This window comes from Microtus ochrogaster, chromosome 7 (assembly GCF_000317375.1).
Source record: "Microtus ochrogaster isolate Prairie Vole_2 chromosome 7, MicOch1.0, whole genome shotgun sequence".
NCBI lineage: Eukaryota > Metazoa > Chordata > Mammalia > Rodentia > Cricetidae > Microtus > Microtus ochrogaster.
Genome location: NC_022014.1, coordinates 19609380 through 19628254, shown reverse-complemented (window position 1 = coordinate 19628254; position 18875 = coordinate 19609380). Strand labels below are relative to the sequence as shown.

The window sequence follows — 18875 nt, the reverse complement described above, 5'->3', positions numbered from 1 at the left end:
AAAACAAAACAAAAAACAAAAAACAAAAAACAAAAAAAAAACAGAAATAGCATATTTATATGGTAATCACTTATTTAAAATAAGTTATTTAAGACCTGTTGGTACTACTCATGAAATACTTCAGAAATAAACTGGTGCTAGATACAAAGATTGCTTTTCTTGCCCCCTCTATTAATTTTAGGAAATGACTTTTCTAACCAAAAAGTGTGTGACAACCAAGCTAATTTCTGCTGTGTTTCATTGTTTATGTTAATTTTAGGGGTGAACATTTTGTTCTAGAGTTATTACTTATTAAAATCATGTTTATTTCTTAAAGTAGTTTGTGTATACATCTTGGTTCTGATTCATTCACATGTATGTATGTCGCTTATGGTTGAGAATGATGGGGCACAGAGAGTTAGCTCTGAGTTTATGCTGCTCTGGAGAATTGTGTTCCTCAGATTTGCCCTCAGAGAGGTGGTTTTCTCAGCCTCTCAAAGCTACGATTACATAGCCCAATTTGTTAGCATTTGCAGAATAATTACTCAGTGTCAGTTTTCTAACAAGTTCTCAGTGAACTCTTCTCCTTTAAATTTCAGGCCTTGCTGGTTCTTCATCAGTTAGATAGCATCGATTTGTGGAACCCCGATGCCCCTGTAGAGACATTTTGGGAAATTAGGTATATGTACTTTCAAATTTTAATTCAGCTTAAAGTTTTAACTTTGTATTTTGTCTTTGGATATTAGATTTATAGTATTTAGTTTATTGTGATATTTATTTAGTTATACCTATAGATATTTTATGATTTTTGTATTTTATTTGGATTGAAAATATTAAGATACTTAACTGTCATAAAATATCACATATGTACAAAGCAAAAGTTTTTTGATGGTGTTAAATTTTATCTCCCTGCTATAAGCTCTGCTATGTCATGTATTATTCTCTGTGATGTACCTCTACTCAGTTATCAATTGTGTTTGTTTTTTTGAGATAGGATTTTTTTGGTGGCGTGGGGGTGGGGAGTGGTTCAAGACAGGGTTTCTCTGTAGCTTTGGACCCAGCCCTGGAACTTTCTCTGTAGACCAGGCTAGTCTTGAACTCACAGAGACCCGCCTGCCTCTGCCTCCTGAGTGCTGGGATTAAAGGCGTGCGCTACCCCTGCCTGGTGATTTTTTCAAGATAGGGTTTGACTATGTAGTCTTTGCTAGCCTGAAACTCTCTATGTTGATCAGGATGGCCTGGAATCATAGAGATCCATCTGCCTCTGCCTCTAGAGTGCTGGGTCTAAAGGTATGTTCTACCATGCCTGGCTACAATTAGATTTTTTCTAATTAATTAATTGTATGATTAATTTTAATTCTTTTTTTTCGAGACAGGGTTTTTCTGTGGTTTTGGAGCCTGTCCTGGAGCTAGCTCTTGTAGACCAGGCTGGTCTCGAACTCACAGAGATCCGCCTGCCTCTGCCTCCTGAGTGCTGGGATTAAAGGCGTGAGCCACCACTGTCCGGCTGATTAATTTTAATTTTATGTTCTTTGGTGTTTTGCCTATATGTATGTCTTTGTGAGGGTGTCAGATCTTGGAGTTACAGATAATTGTTAGCAACCATGTGGGTGCTGGGAATTGAACCCAGGTCTTCTGGAAGTACAGTCAGTGCTCTTAACCATCTCTCCAACCCCCTATAGTTGTAGTTTTAAATAGATTTTTAGCATTATAAGTCTAAAGTGTTAACATTTTATAACGTTGTTTTTAGTTTTTAAAGCTCTTGTTCTTAAAACAAGGCACATAGTTCAGTATGAGCTCATGGTGAGCAGGCAAGAAGTATGGGTTCAGTCCCCAGCACTGAAAGGTGGGGGAACTGATGATTTTGTTGAATAAGTTAAAAACAGGCATATTAGTTATATATATATATATATATATATATATATATATATATATATATATATACACACACACACACACACATTCACACACAATACACACACACACACACATATATATAAACTGAATAGATAGCTGTCTTTTAATGAGCATGAGGGTACCACTCTAGGAAGATGTAAATCTCAGGTTTTGTTGTCTCATCATAGACTTGAGGGTACTAAGTCACTTGGAAGTGAATTTAAAACCTAACTCTAATAATGATATAATCACTGTAGCCATGTGTAATTAACTTTTAATTTAACGCATTATAAAAGAAAAAACTTAAATATTGATGTATTTTATTTAACTTGATATATATATATAAATATTTTAACATATAATTAATTAGAAAAAAAATTCTATATTTTTGTTTTTATTAAGTCTTCAAAATTTGTAGTGTGGGGGCTGGAGAGATGGCTTAGAGGTTAAGAGCACTGACTATTCTTCTGGAGGTCCTGAGTTCAATTTCCAGCAACCACATCCATCTTAAATGAGATCTGGTGTCCTCTTCTGCCAGGAATGCATGTAGAAACACTGTATGCATAATCAATAAATAACTTTAAAAAAATAGAACACTGGACTTTATTCCAGAGGTCCTGGATTCAGTTTAAAAAAAAAATGTAGTGTCTCACAGAGCACACCTCAATTTCGACAAGCTTCATTTAGAGTGTTCAAGTAGTAATGTAGGTGGTTAGTAGATAAATTATTAACACAATTCTAGTATAGCCTAGAGAACAAATCAGCAAACTTGTTCTCTAGAGGGTGGGAAATAGGTCAGGCTTTTTAGCTCCTATTCTAACTATGCACTTTTACTTTTGGAGCAAGGAAACAGTTATAGACCACATGAGAATGAAGGAGTGTAGTTCTGTTCCACTGAAACTCTTTATGGACATTGGTGGGGTGGGTTTGTCCTGCAGGCAGTTCTTTCAGACCCTGGGTCTCAACTCTTGTATTTCTTCTCAGTCTTTACTGTGCATGTGAATTTATGATTTCTTCTTACCTGCCACTGCAAGGATGGAATTCTTTTTAATTTGTTGTTATTAATATTTGGATAAAACCCATGAACAAGGGAAAACAAGCCTCTAAATTTACATCTATTATGAAATAATGCCATTCTATGTATGATTATGTCTATATTAGATTCTTGATGATTCTGTAACAATGAACTTTATGTTACTGCAGTTCACAAATGCTTTTTTTCATCTGCAAGAAATTAACTAGCCATCAAATGCTTAGTAGCACAGAAATTCTCAAGTGGTTACGGGAAATTCTGATCTGCAGGAATAAATTTCTTCTTAAAAATAAGGTAAGCAGAGTGACATTTCTTATATTGGAACTATTTGAATATTAAGGAGATGTGTTAATTTCCTTTTGTTAAACATGATAAACATCATGACCAAAACTTGGGGGATTTGGCTCACATGTCTTGATGACAGTCCATCATTGGGGGAAGCCAAGACATGGACTAAAGCAGAGGCCATGGAAGAATGCTGCTTATTAGCTCTGTGTGTCTTGTTCATTATATAACCCAAGACTACTGGGTAGCAACTTCCCCTAGTAGGTTGAACCCTCACTTACCAATTGTTAAGCAAGAAAGTGCCCCACAGACTTGTCCACAGGCCAGTCTGATAGAGGCACTTCCATCATTTGTTCGTTTGTTTTTGTTTGGTTTTTATCTTTGTTTGTTTTTCAAGGCAGGGTTTCTCTGTCTTCTTTTGGCTGTCCTAGAACTCTGAGTACAAGGCCAGCCTGCCTTGTACTCAATGAGATCCACCTGACTCTGCCTCCTCAGTGGTGAGAATAAAACCCACCATGCCTGGTTTAGAGGCATATTCTAAGATTACTCTAGTTTGTGCCAAGGTAACAAAAAGCTAACCAGTACAGAACCAATTTAGAAGTTTTTATTAGCTAAATTATATCCCACTTCATCTTCTCCCTCAGTGAAGCCCTTAAGAGAGCTGAACCTGGTAGTTCAGCATTTCAGTATTCTAGACTCTGACCTGATAATCTCAATGTTAATGAATTCTGGTTAAATTAAGTAGGCTCTGGGTTAGTCCTGTGAAGACTGGTGGCTACTATAATCACAGAAGGCTCAAAGAATCTCTTTTCTCTGCATTCATAAGTCCACACATATCAGATTACTTGACTTTCAGGCTTAAGCTAGTCCAGGAAGTAATCTTTTGACGAGCTAAAGCGTAAAGGTTCTTAATCTTTGTTTAATTTGTATGCCCTCCCCCATCAAAGGTTTTTTTCTTTTAGCTGGGTATGGTTGCATATGCCTATAATTCTAGTACTGTTGAGGCCTGAATGAGTTGAAGGCCAACCTGAACTGCATAATGGATTCTAGGCCAGCCTGAACTACTACACATTTGGATCTTGCTTCCAACAAGACCAGGAGATGTAGTACCTTAATGGTAGAAAACTCTAGTACTATAGGATGATTTCGTCTTTTGGAAAGATGAGGAATCTTAATTGGAATAAAATTTTTTGATCTTGAACTGTTGAAACATATTGAAGTTCTGGGGGATAGAAAAGAACCTTACATTTCTTTAACATGATAGAACTTAAATGTATTCCAATGATAAGATATTAAAATTAAGAATTTTTTGTTGGGGCTGGAGAGATGACTTAGTGGTTTAGAGCACCTGCTGCTCTTCCAGAGGACCAGATTTGATATTCCTAGCACCCATATGGCAACTCAGAACTCATAACAAGGCAGGGTGTGTAACAACCTGCCTCTCTAGACACATGGTATATAAACAAAAATGTAGGCAAAATACCCCCCACACACACAAAATGAAAGGAAAAAAGAAATGAAAAAAAATTTTTATGCTGGCTTTGGTCTAACAGTCAGTGTTAGTAACCTAGTAGTGGATCAAAAGTTCTTAGTTAAGGACTTGAGAAATAGTTCATCAGTTAAGAGTAGTCATAGGAACCAGGATTCAGACCCAAGCACCCAAGTAACAAGCCAGGTAGGTATCCATGTATGATATAATCTCAGCTCCTAGAATGTGGAAACTTGTGGATCCTTGGGGCTTGCTGGCTTCCATCATTGCTGAGAAATAACCCCCAAGGTCAAGGACAGACCCTGCCTCAGAGGAATAGATGGAACATGATAGAAAAGGTCACCTGACACCCATTACATGTAATATACACTCTCACATATATACACACATGAAAATATAAATACTATTTACCAGAAAATTGAATATAGAATAATTGCGTAATTCTACTACTGGATGCATGGGGGTGTCAAGTTCTGTGGCTGCTCAAATCAATGTTGTAATGCACTCAGCATATAACTTTATCTTAAAAAGTAAAGTTCTAATTATCCTGACAAGGCAGAATTGTTGTCTGTAATTCATAGAGTATTATAGTTTTCTTGCAGTAGACTTTTTTTCACTAAGCGTTTTGTGTTGGAGAATAGACAGGTGAGAGGCATTTGAAAGAAAGACTTTGCACAAAGTTATTTATTGCAGCGGGTGGATGAATACTTCAAGATGAAGCATTGGGGTCGGCCCACACTGAGCCCTTTTCTTTCCTGAAACCAGTGCTTCAGTGGGACTTACTTCTTTTTCCTAGCAGGCGGATAGAAGTTCCTGTCACTTTCTCTTCCTTTGTGGAGTAGGATGTGATGTCCCTGCTAGTGGAAATAGCTCTCAGATGTCAATGGATCATGATGAGTTACTGCGGACCTGTGCTCCTGGAGCATCTCTGCGGAAAGGAAAAGGGAATTCCTCCGTGGTAGGTAACTTCCTTTGTGACTCCTGAACCAGAACATCTGCTCTTCTTTTCTGAGTGTACTTTGGTAAATTTCAGTTAAATAATTTCACATGTTAGGTATGGGTTATGTAGAGTAGTTTTGTTGCTGCTCTCTGTGGAACCCTGGGCAAATTCTTCACAACTCTCTCCCTCAGTTTCTCAGATTTAAAATGGAGATAACAGGACATGGTGAAGCACACCTATTATCCCAATGTTCCAGAGGCTGAGGCAGGAGGATCACAAGTTGCTCTTTTGTTTTTCTTGTTTTTAAAGACAGCGTATCTCTGTCTTTAATAGCTCTGGCTATTCCGGAACTTCCTGTGTATACCAGGCTGGCCTCAAATTGAGAGATCTGCCTGTACCACTACACCTGGCCTTTTAAATTTTGCTTTTTAAAAATGTATATGGATGTTTTACCTACCTGTGTATCTGTGCACTCATGTGTGGCTGGTGTCTAGAGGCCAGAAGAGGGTTTCTGATCCCATGGAACTGGAGTCACAGATGGTTCTGAGCTGCCTTGTAAGTAAGTGCTGGGACGTGAACCCAGGTCTTCTGGAAGGGCGGGCCATGCAATTAGTGCTTTTCACTGTTGGCCTTATTCTTCTCTCTCAGAGGGGAAAAGTTTGAAGCTGGCTTGGCCTATATAGTAAAGACTGTGTTTCAAGAAAACGAATAAGCAGAAAGTGATTAATAATAGTTAATTAAAAATAAATAAAACAGGTATAATATTCTTGCTCCAGAGTTGTTAGGGTTAAACTAGGTGAAATGTCAATAGCACTTTATTATTTGAGACTGTGACTCATAGCTATAATTATTCTGATGGGAACCCTGTCAGAAAGTCTATATTCATATGCAAAAGCTAATCTAAAGAAGGTTCAAATTGAGTGAAATTAAAACAAAATATTTATTTTCTTAAATATTATGGATAAGTGATGTTAAGATTTTACTTCTTTCTCTTTTGCTTTTATTTTTGCTTATTTGTGTATACATACATGTATTTATGTATTCATACAGTCTTGCTTTATAGCCCAGGCTAGCCTTGAATTCACTGTAATTCTCCTGCTTCAGTCTTGCAATTGCTGTGATTATTTATTGGCATAGGCAGTCGTGTTTGGTAAGTTTTAAATTGTAGATTGGGTCTCATATAGGCCAGGCTGGCTTGAATCCTCTTGCCCCTTCTATACAAGTACTGAGATTATAGGTGTATATTGCTATCCCCAGCTGAACATATACTTCTATATATGAATGTCCTTAAGATATAAATCATAATATGAGCAGTTACAAAATTATTATGGAAGAATTTGTTTTTCGAACATAACCTTTTTATCCTTAAGTTTTACTATAGCCTATTGAGGGGGAAACCCCACTAAGCCTGTAGCAACTGTAGTGTGTACTTTACCTGCATACACTATACTTGCTTTGTAATATGTTTCTGTAGTTAATGGTTGGGATGTCAGATCAGTATGTCTGTATTGCAGTGTTTAGTTTGTGTGTCATTGTTTCAGTCCCTGCTGCCATGTGTTTATTCCTTCCCTGTAGGAAGTATGCTTCCTGTTGTTTCCTCTTCCTTTGTCTATTTTATGGTTGACTCATAAGTGGATTAAAGTTTTGCTGCTGTAGACTCTGTTTTAGTGTCTCTTGTGTATTTGTTATAGACTTTATTTGCATTTCTGGAATCTAAGATAATAACCTATTTGAATTGAAACACAATACCATTATGCATTTTATTGGTTCACATCATCTCATTTAGAGTAAGGTATATCAGGAAAAGATCTTATGATTAAAAAGGGGAATTCTTTTTAGGTTTGTGTGCAGTGATAGATGATACATTGTTGAGTTTATAAATAAAATCACTTACGTTGCAGATATATTCTCCCCTACCTCCTAGGATAGCACAGCAGGGTGCAGTGGAACCCCACCAATACGCCGACAAGCCCAGACCAAGCTAGAAGTGGCCTTGTACATGTTTTTGTGGAGCCCTGACACTGAAGCTGTTCTGGTTGCCATGTCCTGTTTTCGCCATCTCTGTGAGGAAGCAGATATCCGGTGTGGGGTGGATGAAGTGTCAGTACACAACTTCTTACCCAACTATAACACATTCATGGAATTTGCCTCTGTTAGCAACATGATGTCAACAGGTAAATGTGGATACTTTCTCCCCCTTTCTTTTTAACTCAGTTACTTTGACTGACATTAATTATTTTTATTTGTGTGTTTGTTTGCTTATTTATTTATTTTGGTTTTTGAGACAGGGCTCTGTGTTAACAGTCCTAGCTGTCCTGGAACTAGCTCTTGTAGACCAAGCTGGCCTCAAACTCACAGAGATCCACCTGCCTCTGTTTTGCCGAGTGACATCAAATTATGTTTACAGTGAAGTCTATTTAAGATAACAGTTTGAAAATTTCCAGGGCTAATTCAAACTGCCTATTTGAAATCCTTTTCTGAACAAAACAGAATGAAATTCAGAGACATTTGAAATAGAATTTTTACTGAATTTTTTTAATGTGCACTTTTGTTCCTGACACTGTGAATTGCTCTTAGTTGTAGACTATATAGAAATCATTCTGTTTGAATTGTAAATGAGGAGATTTTAAAGCACAGGTGGGGAGATGGCTGTTTTGGTTCCAGACTCTGTGAAGTTAGCAATGAGTCCTCCTGTAGAGGTGTGTAGAGTGTCGTCATTTGTTCATTCCTTCACTCAGCTCTGTGCAGGGCTTAGCAAGTTCCCAGTTGTGAAAAAGGCTCTAACACTAACTGGATTTGCTGTTGTCTTTGCTTAGGAAGAGCAGCACTTCAGAAAAGAGTGATGGCCCTACTAAGGCGTATTGAGCACCCCACTGCAGGAAACACTGAGGTATGGCCTTGGCAGCAGCACCCCTCCCAGGCCCCCATCCTCATGTTTGAAGCCTCCTCTTAACTATGTGATCACGAACAGCTTCAGAAGCAAATCTGAGCTATGTGCATATTACAAGGAGGATATTCTGCTCAAAACCTGGCAGTTACATGTTGATTTTGAGTTCACCCCTAAACTTGCTTCCTAGTGATAATTAACTTCATTTTAGGCTTGGGAAGATACACATGCAAAATGGGAACAGGCTACAAAACTAATCCTTAACTATCCGAAAACCAAAATGGAAGATGGCCAGGTGAGTTTGTTCAGTGAATTTTGGTGTATTAATTGATCTGTTGTTTCACTTAAGTAATCTTTTATGAACTACTCAGAGTAGTATACTATATAGAGTTGTTTTAAGATTACTTGTGGTTGCTGGGCGGTGGTGGCGGACGCCTTTAATCCCAGCACTTGGGAGGCAGAGGCAGGCGGATCTCTGTGAGTTAAAGGAGGCTAGCCTGGTCTACAAGAGCTAGTTCCAGGACCGGAACCAAAAAAAGTTACGGAGAAACCCTGTCTTGAAAAATAAAAAAAAAAAAAAAAAAAAAAAAAAAAGATTACTTGTGGTTCATCTAGGTCTGTACTGCCTAATCTTGTAACTATTTGCCACATGCATCTGTTAGAATGTTAGTTTTAACTCCTTTAAGTTAAAGTAAGCTTATTTTCTCAGTTTTACAGTAGCCAAAGTTGGATAGTAGAGATGTAAAACGTTACCATCACCACAGAAATACTGAACACCTCTGTTAGAAACCACTTAGCTGGGGGACCATTCACTTACTCTTTCTTGTTCTTCCTTCAAGTATTTCAGATAACTTTTTATTTTTTTTAATTTTTTTTTGGTTTTTCGAGACAGGGTTTCTCTGTAGCTTTTGGTTCCTGTCCTGGAACTTACTCTTGTAGTCCAGGCTGGCCTCGAACTCACAGAGATCCGCCTGCCTCTGCCTCCCGAGTGCTGGGATTAAAGGCGTGTGCCACCACCGCCTGGCTTCAGATAACTTTTAGAAAAGATATGGCAGCTGTAGATAGAAAAATAAAGTTTCTAACAATTTTCATGTTGTTTGTATTTATTTATTTATTTATTTATGTATTTATTTATGTATTTATTTATGTATTTATTTATTTATTATGTATACAATATTAGATCCACCATGTGGTTGCTGGGAATTGAACTCAGGACCTTTGGAAGAGCAGGCAATGCTCTTAACCACTGAGCCATCTCTCCAGCCCCTGTTGTTTGTTTTTAGACAAGATCTGGTTACTTATCTCTGCTTGTCTATAATTCAATGTGTAGAACAGGCTATCCTTGAGTTTGCAGTGACCCTCTTGCCTTAACTTCCCCAATGCTGGTATTACAGATGTTTGCCACTCTGTCTGGCTCATGATGCCATATGGTTAGATACTCCTAAAAAGGATCTGGTGGGCAGACAATTGAGCCCATTTTAATGTTAAATGCAATTTTAAACTTTGGACATTTTATTTAACTATTATTATCAAGTGTATTATTTTATTCATCAACTATCTCCAATTATGTCACCCTAGCAATGTATAATACTTGATATTTCTGTATAATTGATTTGTATCTCCCATACTGCTCTCATTATTAGATCTGTGAGAGAAATCGGTTAAGGCCAGTTGGTGGTGGTGCACATCTTTAGTCTCAGCACTCAGGAGGCAGAGCTAGTTGGATGAGTGAGTTCCAGGACAGTCGGGGCTATACAAGAGAAACCCTGTCTGATAACAACAAAAAAGATAAAGAAGGAAACTTTAAACCAGGAAGGTCTAGGGTGGGAATGGGGTGTCAGCTGTTTAAACTGGCGTATAATTCGTACACTGTAAAATCCTCTCCTACAAAGTGTCTGATCCAGTCATTGTTCTAGTACAGTCACAGAACTGGGCAGCTGTCAATCGATAGTCAGTTTTAATTCATTCTTATCCTCTCAAAGAATGCCTCCTCCCCCAAACCTGTGCCTTTTAGCTGTTTCTAGCTCTGACTTGCCATTTTTCCTACCTTTCTGTGTCTACACCTCCAGCCTTGAGTAGTAGCTGCTAATCTCTGTTTCAGTAGTACAAAATCGCCTTTTCAGGCCAATTCATGCAAATGGGGTCATACATTATGTGGACCTTTGTGATTGACTGTCTTTCCTCTTCACTAGTTTTAAGGTTCATCCATGGACACCAGAGGTTTTTAAAAGAAATTTGATACTTCAGGTTGACTTTATTAGTCAAGCTATGACAAAAATATATTAAATGCTCTCTAATAACACACATGGTAGGGACTGGAGAGACAACTCAGTGGTTAAGAGCACTGGTTGCTCTTTTAGAGGGCTTGGTTTTAATTCCCAGCACTTGTATGATTGCTTAGAATGGCCAGTAATAACACTTCCAGGGATCCAACATCCTTCCCTGGCCTTTTTGGGCACCAGACATGCACATAGCACACAGATATACATGCAGGTAAAATATTTATATACATAAAATGTAACTAAAAATTAAAAGAATAATAATGTAATGGTGATTTCAAGCTTTGTTTTTTACAATGTAAAATGTACTTTTCCTTCTGGAAGAAATGAGAAAGAGTAATTTGTAAAATTTTTATCCAATCTCTGTTGAATTTATGCTTTTCACAAAAATGTCGTGTTTAGGCTGCCGAAAGCCTTCATAAGACCATTGTTAAGAGGCGGATGTCCCATGTCAGTGGAGGTGGATCCATAGATTTGTCTGACACAGACTCCCTGCAAGAATGGATCAACATGACTGGCTTCCTTTGTGCACTTGGTGGGGTGTGCCTGCAGCAGAGAAGCAGCTCTGGCTTAGCGACCTACAGCCCACCCATGGGCCCTGTCAGTGAGCGCAAAGGGTCTATGATTTCCGTAATGTCTTCAGAAGGGAATGTTGATACACCTGTCAGCAGATTTATGGACCGACTTCTGTCCTTAATGGTGTGTAACCATGAGAAAGTGGGGCTTCAGATACGGACCAATGTTAAGGACTTGGTGGGTCTGGAGTTGAGCCCTGCTCTGTATCCAATGTTGTTTAACAAACTGAAGAATACCATCAGCAAGTTTTTTGACTCTCAAGGACAGGTAATGTCTTCTCCACTTTGTTTTTTTTACCCTTCCCTATGAGTGCAATAATATATTTGAAATAAATGAAGATTTTCAAATTATTTAAATTATGTACCAACATGATAATCCATTTACAATCTTTCAAAATTGTCATAATTACAGAAAAAAAGAATCATATAATCTAAGGATTGGCCTGGTTCTAAAGAACTTAGGCCCGAGGGTGTGACTGGAGTTATGACTCTTGGATGTAGGCATTAGTACCTGTGTGTATCAGCGTGTTTGTGTATTTGCCTGTGGTGTTCTTGAATGTGATAATTATGTCAGTTTCATTGTCCTATGATCTGTTTTCTGTGCATCGATGTACCATCACTAACATATTTTTTTTTTTTTTGTGTAGGTATTATTGACTGATAGCAATACTCAGTTTGTAGAGCAAACCATAGCTATAATGAAAAACCTGCTGGATAATCATACAGAAGGCAGCTCTGAGCATCTGGGACAAGCTAGCATTGAGACAATGATGTTAAATCTGGTCAGGTAAGCATTTTGCTACTGAGACATAGCAGGGACAGATTTTAAGAGGTAAGACCTCATATGCACAGATAATGGGAATGATGAAATAATTTGCCATTCTTTATTATAGACCCAGTGTAGTCTTTGACAATAAGGTAATCAGAAGTTGCATATGTTCCTACCTAACAAAATTTAATATTGATCATGTTTAAAGTTGCATTTACATAAAGATTAAAGAATTTAGAATACCTGAATTTTTGTCCATGTCTGATCACTTTTTATTCTGTTCTTAATTAGATATGTTCGTGTGCTTGGTAATATGGTCCATGCAATTCAAATAAAAACAAAACTGTGTCAGTTAGTTGAAGTAATGATGGCAAGAAGAGATGACCTCTCATTTTGTCAGGAGATGAAATTTAGGTGAGTTCTCAGAAGAGCAAAAAAGGGTCTTATGTGAAGTGGAATGTGTCGAAAAGTAGTAGAACTTGGCTATACAGGGGAAGGGAAGTGGGTTAAAAAGTGTTGAACTAAGCTGCGCAGTGGTGGCGCACACCTTTAATCCCAGCACTCGGGAGGCAGAGGCAGGCGGATCTCTGTGAGTTCGAGACCAGCCTGGTCTGCAAGAGCTAGTTCCAAGACAGGCTCCAAAGCTACAGAGAAATCCTGTCTTGAAATCCCAAGAAGAAGTGTTGTGCTAGCGGGTGGTGGTACATGCCTTTAATCTCATCATTTGGGAGGCAGAGACAGGCCTATGAGTTCGAGGCCAGCTTGGTCTACACAGCACGTTCCAGGACAGGCTCCAAAAGCTACAGAGAAACCTTGTCTCAAAAACTAAAACAAACAGAAAGAAGTGTTGTGCATATTTTTTTTTTCTTTTTCAAAACAGAGTTTCTTTGTAGCTTTGGAGCCTGTCCTGGAACTAGCTCTTGTAGACCAGGCTGGTCTCAAACTCACAGAGATCTGCCTGCCTCTGCCTCCCGAGTGCTGGGATTAACATATTTGGTTTTTTTCTGAATGTTTTTCCAAGTTTTTCAAAGCTCTGTGTCCATGGAAATCGGTTTTTCTGGTTTCTCTCCCTCTCATTCACCTTCCCTCCACTCCCCTCTCCTCTCCTCCCCCTCCCTTTCTTTCTTCCTTTCTTCTCCCCTTTTCTAAAACTAACTCATGGGCACTAAAAGTTGAATTCTGCCAGTGAAGAGGACCACCATCCCGGTTGTGTCTCTTTGTGCCCTTCTGACTTATATTTCATTACACTTGATACCTATAGCAGTATTTCTTCTCTGAAGTCATATTGAATTTATTAACTGTTTGCTCATTTGATGTATTGGCGTATACCCGCAGTTCCAGCAGTCAGAAGGCCAAGGCAGAAGAAGTGCAAGGCTATGCAACTGTGCAATAACACTCTTGTCTAAGTAATCATACAGTAAGAGAAAGAGAGTGAATTGAAAATTTGTCCCTTTTCCTCATTATTCTGCAGGAATAAAATGGTAGAATACCTAACAGACTGGGTTATGGGAACATCAAACCAAGCAGCAGATGATGATGTAAAGTGTCTTACAAGGTAAAGAGAGAGACAAACAGATAGACAGACAGAATGACTGACTGACTGACTGATCTTTAAGTGCTGTCATGTTTTACCTTATTCATGAAAACGACTACAGGTATAGCTATTAAGCATTTATAGCACACTGTATTAACTTGTTTTATAGAGTGTAAGCTTTTGTATTTGAAATATATGAAGTTTTTTTTTTTCCCCAATGGAAAGACTTAGTTGACCAAATATGAGAGAGGTCTAGGGAAGTATTTTTGGCTTAGGAAAAATGATTAATAGTTATTGAGAAAGAAGATGCATAAATCAGTAGATTGTATTACTTTATGATTAGGTAAAGTATTGATTGAGGCATATAATTATGATGAGTCTTTCTAATGAATAATTTTTTTGATTTGCTTTAGTGATAGATGATCGATGCATATCAGAATTGATAGCTATGATTAGTATAACATCTTTATCTTTTTCTCTGGCCAGGTATAACTTGATAGTGTATACCTTATTTTGGTTGGTTAATTAATTGAATTTTTTCATTTTTATACTGTGATGTTGGAACTTGAATCCAAGATGTATAAATGCTAAATTGGACTTTATCCTTAGCACCATACTTGTGATTTAACATAGATATTATGTTAAAGGTTAGTTGATTGAAAGTTTGAAGTTTTGTGTGTGTTCGAGCTTGTCATATTTCCTGATACTACTTAGGTTGTGACTACAGTTTAGTTAATGGAATAGAGAGCTCCTAAAGTTTGTGTTCGAAAGGCTCATAGTTTCTAAATTTTTTTTAGAGATTTGGACCAAGCAAGCATGGAAGCAGTAGTTTCACTCCTCGCTGGTCTTCCACTACAGCCCGAAGAAGGAGATGGGGTGGAACTGATGGAGGCCAAATCACAGCTATTTCTTAAGTAAATTTCAGCCATCAAAAACAAAAGCATAAAACAAATATAGCTTCCTCCCTCAAAGGAATTAACTGAATTGCTAATTATTGTATTTACAAGAAGACCTAACTACTTTTGTATTGTGACCATTGGCTGTTCTCATAAAACATACCATATCTACTTTTGAAATGATGGGGCCAAGATAGAAAATAATTTGTGTTCTGGTTTTTAAAGAATAATGTGATCATTGAATTTTTCCTTATAACAAATCTAGATTGTTTCATTAAGTCATTTAAAATGACAATGTCTAAGCCGGGCGTAGTGGCGCATACCTTTTTTTTTTTTATAAATTTATTTATTTATTAAGGATTTCTGCCTCCTCCCCGCCACCGCCTCCCATTTCCCTCCCCCTCCCCCGATCAAGTCCCCCTCCCTTATCAGTTCGATGAGCAATCAGGGTTCCCTGACCTGTGGGAAGCCCAAGGACCGCCCACCTCTATCCAGGTCTAGTAAGGTGAGCATCCAAATTGCCTAGGCTCCCCCAAAGCCAGTACGTGCAGTAGGATCAAAAACCCATTGCCATTGTTCTTGAGTTCTCAGTAGTCCTCATTGTCTGCTATGTTCAGCTAGTCCGGTTTTATCCCGTGCTTTTTCAGACCCAGGCCAGCTGGCCTTGGTGAATTCCCAATAGAACATCCACCTTTTATCCCAGTTCTTCGGAAGCAAAGGTAGGAAGATCTCTGAGTTCTAGGACAGCCTGGTCTACAAAGTGAGTTCCAGTACAGCTAGGGTTACCCAGAGAAACCCTGTCTTGAAAAAACAAAAACAACACAATAAATAAAACACAATAAACAAGACAATGTCTAAACTATTTGGAACATGAATTTTGTATGCTAAATATTAAAACTGACACATTTAACAGGAAACCTTGCACATCTTCTGTGCCTATGTCATGAAGTGAATTCTGTACTTTGTCAGGATAAAACAATTCTCACAGCATCTTAATAATGAACCATATTGACGTCTTAGGCCAAGATCAGAAGACCATGGCCATGCATATTGTCACATGATCACTCAGAATGTGTGTTTAGCTTTCTGGTTTGGGTGGCCTTCACTTTGTAAAGGTCAGTCTTTGTATTTCCAGGTACTTCACACTGTTCATGAACCTTTTGAATGACTGTAGTGAAGTTGAAGATGAAAATGCACAAGCAGGTGGCAGGAAACGTGGCATGTCCCGGAGATTGGCGTCCCTGAGGCACTGTACAGTGCTTGCAATGTCAAACTTACTCAATGCTAATGTGGACAGTGGACTCATGCACTCCATAGGTGAGATCAGATGAAAGCTACATGTAACATTGTCCCAGCATGGTAGTGCACTACTTTAATCCCATCACCCAGGAGCAAGAAACAGAAGGATCTCTAGGAGTGTAAGGCCTGTCTGGTCTACACAGTGAGTTCCAGGCCAGTCAAAGCTACACAGTGACTCTGTTTCTAAAAAAAAATACAAAACCCTAGAGAGTTGGGCCGGAGACATGGCTTAGTTGTTAAGAGCCCTGGCTGTTTTTCTAGAGGACCTGGCTTTAATTTCCAGAACCCATATGGTGGCTCACAATCACTTGTAACTCCAGTCCTAGGGAATAGATAGTGCCTCTTGGCCTCCATGGTAATCAGGCACACATGTAATGCCCAGACATGCATGCTTACAAAGTTCATAAGATTAAAAAGTTAAAACCTAGAGTTGACATGACATGTAAAAAGAAAATTGCTTCAGACAGTCTCTGTAGTAAATTTGTATCTAATTGTTCCTGTTAGGCTTAGGTTATCACAAGGATCTCCAGACAAGAGCTACATTTATGGAAGTTCTGACAAAAATTCTTCAACAAGGAACAGAATTCGACACACTTGCTGAAACAGTGTTGGCAGATCGGTTTGAGAGACTCGTGGAACTGGTCACAATGATGGGAGATCAAGGAGAGCTCCCTATAGCTATGGCTCTGGCCAATGTGGTCCCTTGTTCTCAGTGGGTAAGTTTATTGAGACAGTAGGGAAATAGAATGCCTGGCATATAGCCAGTGTTTCAAAATAAGTTTGTTCATAAATGTTTCTTCGGTGAATTTATAAAATGTAAGAACTAGAAAAAAAGTATGCCATTCAGAGCTGAGAATGTAGCTCAGTTAGTAGAATGCTTTTCCTAGCACCACAGAAAATCATTTATGGTCGTGCATGCCTACAATTTCAGCACTGGGGGGTGGATCAGAAGTTCAAAGTCCTCCTTGGTAAGACTGTCTCACAAAATAAATGTGGGCCAGTCTGAGCCATTAAACTTTTTTTTTTTCATCTGTAGAGAAGGGATTGGTACTCCTAGGCCCCGACTAGTATTTTCTTTTTTCCATCCCAGTGAAAAAGCCCATTTAATCACCAATATAAAGAAAATGTAAAGCCACTGATGTGATCTCATATCTTCATATTAGATAAAGTAATTAGTAAACATGATTTTGTTACTAATGCTAAATCTTGTAATCTGAGATTTATGATTGTTTACTACCTCTGCCTTATATAATTTAGTTTTGACTTACTCATTTGCATTTGAAGTAGTACTGGATGTGGTGGCAAGTGTTTGTAATTCTAGCACTTAGGAAATGGAGGCAAGAGAATCAAAACTCAAAGGTCGTCCTTGGCTATGTAACAAGTTCAAAGCCAACTTGGGCTACATAAGAGCCTGTTTCAAAACAAGATAGACTGGTAAAATACTGTAGACATATGGTTATTTGGTCTTCTAAATTTATTTTGTATTCTGGCAATTGATACCAGGGCCTCATGCATTTTAGGCAAATCCTTTATTACTGAGCTGTACCCTCCACCCATAAAAGACAACATTCTTAATAACACATGCTAAAACTTTGAGAAAGCTTTTGTTCATTTCTGTTTTAAAAAGTCATGTGCATCCCTGTGCTGTTGCCTTTCCTTTAATCTCAGCACTGGGGAGGCAAAGACGGGTCTACATGGCAAGTTTCAAGCCAGCTAGAGCTACAGAGTGATGCCCCCCCTCTCTTTTTTTTATTTTTATTTATTTTTATTTTTTTATTTTTTTGGTTTTTCGAAACAGGGTTTCTCTGTGGTTTTGGAGCCTGTCCTGGAACTAGCTCTTGTAGACCAGGCTGGTCTCGAACTCACAGAGATCTGCCTGCCTCTGCCTCCCGAGTGCTGGGATTAAAGGCGTGCGCCACCACCGCCCGACACCCCCTCTCTTTTTTTTTAAAGGTCATGTGGTTTATTTGACCAAAAAAAAAAGATTTTAATAAGAGTAACTTCTGATTACTGAGGTATTTTTAGTTTATGCTTAAAAGCTGTGATGGGAGGGTAAGAAACTGGAGAGATGGCTCAGTTGTTAGAGCACTTGCTGCTTTTCTAGAAGATCTGACATGAATTCCCAGCTCATGGTGACTTGCAGCTTCAGTCCCTAGGCAAAACAACCATTCACATAAAACTAACAACAAAAAAATGAAGAGAACTTACCCATAAAAGGGGCTGGAGAGAAGTTTTGGTGGTTAAGAGTGCTTGCTGTTCCAGAAAAAGACTGGAGTTCACATCCCAGCACTTGACCGGACAGCTAATAAACACATGCTTACTGCCTCCCAGAGAGCTGATGTCCTTTTCCTGCCTCCATGGGCACATTCCCACACGTGTACCCATGCACACATAAATTGAAAATATACATTTAAAAACACGTAAATGGGGCTGGAGAGATGGCTCAGAGGTTAAGAGCACTGGCTGTACTTCCAAAGGTCCTGAGTTCAATTCCCTGCAACCACATGGTGACTCACAACCATCTGTAATGAGGTCTGGTGCCCTCTTCTGGCCTGCAGGAACATATGCAGGCAGACCACTGTATACTTAATAAATAAATAAATCTTTAAAATAAAATAAAATAAAAACACATAAATGTCAAACAGAGGCTGTAAGATCATGTTATCTAAAAATAAAACTCACGTTCTTTTCTGTGGTTTATAATCCCAACCTACTTTGGGCCTGCCTAATCTCAGCCTCCATCTAATGCTGTCCCTTCTATAATCTCACTACTTTGCCTTTCTCTATTTCTGCCCTCAAGCACCCTTGCTACTGCGGCTCCTGATTTTTAAGATGCTTCTCTGATTTTTCTGCTTCAGTTTAACTTTAGTGAGACGTAAACTCTAGACTAACATGAGCTCTATTCTCAGAGTTTTTTTCTTTTTTTTTAAATATTTATTTATTTATGTATTTATTTATTCATTATGTATACAATATTCTGTCTGTATGTCTGCAGGCCAGAAGAGGGCACCAGA

The 18875-nt window shown here is 38.4% G+C and overlaps 1 protein-coding gene across 4 annotated transcripts in view; it reads left to right on the top strand.

The window, feature by feature from the left end:
- Nucleotides 1–18875, top strand: part of Nf1 (neurofibromin 1) — a 259312-nt gene that overhangs the window by 99549 nt on the left and 140888 nt on the right. For 3 of the 4 annotated variants that reach the window (XM_026780143.1, XM_005349426.2, XM_005349425.2), the window contains exons 15-27: nucleotides 579–658; nucleotides 3079–3202; nucleotides 5479–5640; nucleotides 7547–7796; nucleotides 8439–8512; nucleotides 8721–8804; nucleotides 11191–11631; nucleotides 12011–12150; nucleotides 12424–12546; nucleotides 13604–13687; nucleotides 14464–14580; nucleotides 15698–15879; nucleotides 16366–16577. In XM_026780143.1, coding sequence (XP_026635944.1) covers nucleotides 579–658; nucleotides 3079–3202; nucleotides 5479–5640; nucleotides 7547–7796; nucleotides 8439–8512; nucleotides 8721–8804; nucleotides 11191–11631; nucleotides 12011–12150; nucleotides 12424–12546; nucleotides 13604–13687; nucleotides 14464–14580; nucleotides 15698–15879; nucleotides 16366–16577 — 2073 coding nt within the window. The remainder of the gene's footprint in view (nucleotides 1–578; nucleotides 659–3078; nucleotides 3203–5478; nucleotides 5641–7546; nucleotides 7797–8438; nucleotides 8513–8720; nucleotides 8805–11190; nucleotides 11632–12010; nucleotides 12151–12423; nucleotides 12547–13603; nucleotides 13688–14463; nucleotides 14581–15697; nucleotides 15880–16365; nucleotides 16578–18875) is intronic. The other variant, XM_026780142.1, reaches the window with a different exon arrangement.